The 6,056-nt window shown below is 40.0% G+C and overlaps 1 protein-coding gene across 1 annotated transcript in view; it reads left to right on the top strand.

Moving 5' to 3' along the window:
• Positions 1–3,734: 3,734 nt before the first annotated feature.
• NRIP1 (nuclear receptor interacting protein 1) overlaps positions 3,735–6,056 on the top strand; it is a 3,873-nt gene continuing 1,551 nt past the window's right edge. The window contains exon 1 of the mRNA XM_007454288.1: positions 3,735–6,052. Within this exon, the coding sequence (XP_007454350.1) occupies positions 3,735–6,052 (2,318 nt within the window). The remainder of the gene's footprint in view (positions 6,053–6,056) is intronic.

Here is a 6,056-nt window from a genome sequence, read left to right as displayed (position 1 = left end):
CTGCCCTATCTTGGTTCTTTTATGATGTTGACACAGCACATTTTTTGAAACAGAAGTGTACAAATACACACGGCTGGTGTGTAACAAGAGATTGGAAGGAAGTAGATGACATGAAAATGACATAATTCTTTGGATTGATCACTGTAACTGGTATTAATAAATCTAAAAAATAAAAAAAATATTTTGCAATTACGTAACAAGGAAGATTTCTGTCCTCCTTTCCTCAGTATAATTTTGAGCTGTCCAAGTTTTCCAAAGTGACACATTTTGAATTATTCAAGTACAAGAAGAAGACTCAGAAGTGATTGAGCTTCCCTGGTGGCACAGTGGTTGGGAGTCCGCCTGCCGATGCAGGGGTCGTGGGGTCGTGGGTTCGTGCCCCGGTCCGGGAGGATCCCGCGTGCTGCGGAGTGGCTGGGCCTGTGGGCCATGGCCGCTGGGCCTGCGCGTCCGGGGCCTGTGCTCCACGGTGGGAGAGGCCGCGGCGGTGGGAGGCCCGGGTACCGCAAAAAAATAAAAAATAAAATAAAATAAAAAAAAAAGTGATGATTAAGCTAGAACCTTTTAGACATGTATTTGAAATCTGGAATTGGTATTTACAGGGTATTTCCAAGTTCATGCATGACAGTTGTTGAGCTTTCAGTTCCAAAGTGCCTTGCCCATTTCAGATATGTTATCCTTCAAAACCAGGAAAATATAGAATTAAGAACTGGGTTTGCCATGTGTAAATTCTTATTAAAAATTCTAACGAAGTTGTTTTACATTATCTCTTTATTCCTCTGTAAATTATTCATAAGTTGACCTAAGTAGTGAGGAAATGTTCATTGGACCCAGATGGTAAATGGTGATGCCTGTTTTTCTTGGTATCCTGAGCGTTAAATGAATTCATTAAAATTATAAAGAACTGATTTTGATTTAGACTGATAATTCCAAAATCAAATTAAGTCATTTCTTGGTATAATAAATGTTACACTAAATATTTTGTTAAAACCAGAATATCTTTTTCTAAAAATTTTATGGAATCACCCTATAAAAATGACAGCTAAGTTGAAATAGACATTGTTCAGTCAGCTTTTAATTTATCACTGGGTAGGTTTTATTTTTTTCCCATTCACATATATATATATGTATGTATTTTTAGTGTTCATTAGAGAAATCTTTCTTCATTTTGCCTGTCATGCCTACCAACCTAATGTTTAAAGACAGGCTATTAATGTATTTTAGTTTCTAAACTGAATTTTTCCTTCTAAACCTCATGAGAGTTGCAAAATTTGTGAGACCTTCATTTGAATTCTTTCGCCTTTGTTTCGTTTTTTTTTCTGCCCCCTCAGTACTTTTACTCCCGCTTTGGTCCTTCTTACCTCCCATAAACCAAATATTTTGGATAATTCTTTTTCCCTTTCTGCAGAAATCACTTTAACAAGTGTTTGCTGTACAAGTCAAGTCTCTTCCTTATTTTGTTTATGAAGAGAGTATGGAATATTTTTAAATAGACATGTATACAGGCTCTAATATTTAAAATCATTGTTGAAGTTAAAAATAAACCAGTAGGGGGCTTCCCTGGTGGTGCAGTCTAGTCGTTGAGAGTCCGCCTGCTGATGCAGGGGACACGGGTTCGTGGCCCAGTCCAGGAAGATCCCACATGCCGCGGAGCGGCTGGGCCCGTGAGCCATGGCCACTGAGCCTGCACGTCCGGAGCCTGTGCTCCGCAACGGGAGAGGCCACAACAGTGAGAGGCCCGTGTACCGCAAAAAAATAAAAAAATAAAAATAAATAAACCAGTAGACCCACTGACAAGCTAATGAATCACAGTATTTTGTAAAATATTCCAGTTGTTAAATATATTGCTTGCAAATCTCCAAAAAAGCCTAATTTTTAAATGTGTGTTGACATTTAGGTATTTGTAACTGACTGTACTCAGGTAGTGTTCAACACTTGGCAGCATTCTTAAGTAATATGTATGTAAAATCAAGTAAGCCAACTATATGTCGGTGATTCAAAAATAACGTGGTTGGTTGCCTTTCCACTGAAAGAAAATGAGTCAGGTTAATAATACTAGCTTTAAATCAAGCAATTTTAACCTTAAAAAGTTTTAAAAAAAACAGGTTTCTATGAAAAGCTCTTTTTCTTTTTGTTCATGTAATTGGTGCTGTTTATAGAATATTCTTTTCAAAGAAGTTAATGAAAAATAACCACTTTAACTTAGAATTTTCTGAGAACGATTATTCCTCTTTCCTTCAGATCTATTCTAAATTTGTTTCTTGCCCACTCTTCTACAGGATGATGTGATAGCTTAGTGTAAACACATAGTTGTTCTTTTATGTGTTACAGTAACCACATTTTCTAAACTAAAAATTGGCGTAAGTACCCTAATACATTTTTTAAAATAATGACTTTGTCTTATAAAAAAAATTTTAATCACATGTAACATTTTATCCTTATTGATAACAGTGTCACACACAAAGAGAGAGCAAGGGTAGGGAGGAGGAGTATTTTATTATATATTAGGAACATTCTAGAAACTTAGGGCTATAGATTCACCTGTAACCTGTATTCTGCATCTGCTAGGAATGGACCTCATTTAAAAAAATTCTACATGGAGCACATGTGTGGGGATTTTAAGACAGATACATTAAGCCTTTGATAGACCTGAATGAGCATCTGAAGGATCACTCTTCTGTTTTTAATAAGTCATGGTAAGAACTAGGGATGAATAAGCTTGTGATGATATGTAAACGTTTGTATGACTAAGACTCACAATTTGCACAGGCCTACAAAAGAATCTTATACTTGTTAGGGCTTCCAATTCTTTGAAAACGGAAATTCTCCAGATTACTTATGGGATGTCTGATGTTTGGGGCATGATATCAGAGGTGAATCCGTTGTGTCGGCCTCAACCTCACATCAGACTCGTTAGATTGAGTCCATGTCACGTGGATCTCTTCTCCTTTTTCGATACTTCTCTTGTTCCTTCCTAAGCTCCTCATAATGTAAGGAAGCTCATTCTAGCCCCTCATAGAGCTGTGGTGCTATAGAAAAGACTTAGCATTCACATCACTTTGCAGAAAGGTGTTTATGAAAATTCAGAAACTTGGTGGACTTTTGAAGACAGTTATGTAACATTAAAGTGTTTTCTCTTCTCTGATTGGATCATTTTAACAATGTGGATTAATCCATAGGCTTTCCAGTAGAGATTTCCAATTGAATAGGAATAACAATAACATAAATTACTGAAGAAGTGACTACAATGCATGTATGTGTATATTGTATATATACACTTAGAAACTGACAAGTGCGTATTTTTCTGCTTACAGGTGTCACAGCATAATTCTAATGCTTCACCTCCTTAACTATTTTTTATTTGTTTATTTTATAGAACACTGATATTTGCATTTATTGTGGAACAAAAGGTGAAGAAGGAGAAGCAGTATATTCACTAAGGATTCTATCTGCTTGCTGCTGCAGACCTGTGTGTTGAGGAATTCTGCTGCTGCTTCTTGCTTGGGAGTTATCAACTCCACAGTCAGGCTGCATTGGGAGTCTGCCTGCCTTTTGTCTCGTCATTGCCAACCAGCAGACCAATCCCGGTCGGGACGGAACAGTACACCTCTGTCGAATTACTATGGAAGGTGAGAAACCAACATTCACTAATTGAAGTTACATCTCACTCACCCACAGAAAACCATTCTTCAAAGTGAATAGAAACCAAGCCTTTGTGAACACTTCTGTTGAACATGACTCATGGAGAAGAGCTTGGCTCTGATGTGCACCAGGATTCCATTGTTTTAACTTACCTAGAAGGATTACTAATGCATCAGGCAGCAGAGGGATCAGGTACTGCCATCGACAAAAAGTCTGCTGGCTGTAATGAAGAAGATCAGAACTTTAACATTTCTGGTAATGCATTTCCCACCTCTCAAAGTAATGGTCCAGTTCTCAATACACATACATATCAGGGCTCTGGCATGCTGCATCTCAAAAAAGCCAGACTCTTGCAGTCTTCTGAGGACTGGAATGCAGCGAAGCGGAAGAGGCTGTCAGATTCCATCGTAAACTTAAACGTAAAGAAGGAAGCTTTGCTGGCTGGCATGGCTGACAGTGTGCCTAAAGGCAAACAGGATAACACGGTACTGGCCTCTTTGCTTCAGTCGTTCAGCTCTAGGCTGCAGACTGTTGCTCTGTCACAACAGATTAGGCAGAGCCTCAAGGAGCAAGGATACGCCCTCAGTCATAATTCTTTAAAAGTGGAGAAAGATTTAAGGTGCTACGGTGTCGCATCAAGTCACTTAAAAACTTTGCTGAAGAAAAGCAAAGGTAAAGATCAAAAGCCTGATACCAGTCTCCCTGACGTAACTAAAAACCTCATCAGAGGTAGGTTCGTAGAGTCACCTCATCATGTTGGACAGAGTGGCACAAAGGTCATGAGTGAGCCCTTGTCATGTGCTGCGAGGTTACAGGCTGTGGCAAGCATGGTGGAAAAAAGGGCTAGTCCTGCCACTTCACCCAAGCCAAGTGTTGCTTGTAGCCAATTAGCATTACTCCTTTCAAGCGAAGCCCATTTACAGCAGTATTCTCGAGAACACGCTTTAAAAACACAAAATGCAAATCAGGCGGCAAGTGAAAGACTTGCTGCTATGGCCAGATTACAAGAAAATGGCCAAAAGGATGTGGGCAGTTTCCAATTCTCAAAAGGAATGTCAAGCCATCTTAACGGTCAGGCAAGAACATCATCAAACAAACTAATGGCCAGCAGAAGTACAACATTTCAAAATCCGATGGGTATTGTTCCTTCTTCCCCCAAAAATGCAGGCTATAAGAACTCCCTGGAAAGAAGCAATGCAAAACAAGCTGCTAATAACAGTTTGCTTTTACATCTTCTTAAAAGCCAGACCATACCTAAGCCAATGAACAGTCACAGTCATAGTGAGAAAGGAAGCCTTTTTGAGGAGAGCAGTACACCTACAACTATTGATGAATACTCAGATAACAATCCTAGTTTTACAGATGATAGCAGTGGTGATGAAAGTTCATATTCCAACTGTGTTCCCATAGACTTGTCTTGCAAACACCGAATCGAAAAACCAGAACCTGACCAGCCTGTTTCTCTGGATAACTTAACTCAGTCCTTGCTAAACACTTGGGATCCAAAAGTCCCCGAAGTAGATATCAAAGAAGATCAGGATACCTCAAAGAATTCTAAGCTAAATTCGCACCAGAAAGTAACCCTTCTTCAGTTGCTACTTGGCCATAAGAATGAAGAAAATGTAGAAGGAAACAACAGCCCTCAGGAAGCACACAGTGATGGGACAAAGTTCAGCACACATAATTACACGCGGACTTCTGTCATAGAAAGCCCTAGTACCAGCAGGACTACTCCAGTGAGCACTCCACCATTACTTGCATCCACCAAAGCCGAGTCTCCCATCAACCTTTCCCAACACTCTCTGGTCATCAAATGGAATTCCCCACTGTATGCCTGTGGCCCTCAGTCTGAAAAGCCAACGGATACCGCATCGAACCACCTGATGGACCTTACGAAAAGCAAAGAATCGCAAGGGGAGAAACCAGTCCAAACTGAAGGCACACAAAACTCTGCCACTTTCAGTGCCAGTAAACTGTTACAAAATTTAGCGCAATGTGGAATGCAGTCTTCTGTGTCAGGGGAAGAGCAGAGACCCAGTAAACAGCTGCTGAGTGTAAACACAGAGAAACCTACAGGTATGACTGATAGACTAAATAGCCCTCTGCTCTCAAACAAAACAAATGCAATTGAAGAAAACAAAGCATTTGGCAGTCACGCAACAGGTCCTGAACCAGGACTTTCTGGTTCTGAAATAGAAAATCTGCTTGAAAGGCGCACCGTCCTCCAGTTGCTGCTGGGAAACCCCAACAAAGGGAAGCCCGAAAAGAAAGAGAGGATGCCCTTAAGAGATGAAAGTACTCAGGAACATACAGATAGAGCTTTAAGTGAACAAATATTGATGGTGAAAATAAAATCTGAGCCTTGCGATGACTTGCATACGCATAACACAAATGTGCCCTTGAGCCACGACGCT

The sequence above is a fragment of the Lipotes vexillifer genome, unplaced genomic scaffold (genome assembly GCF_000442215.2).
Source record: "Lipotes vexillifer unplaced genomic scaffold, Lipotes_vexillifer_v1.1 scaffold729, whole genome shotgun sequence".
Lineage (NCBI taxonomy): Eukaryota > Metazoa > Chordata > Mammalia > Artiodactyla > Lipotidae > Lipotes > Lipotes vexillifer.
Note: the sequence above shows the minus strand (reverse complement) of the source record. Positions and strands in the feature narration are given on the sequence as shown.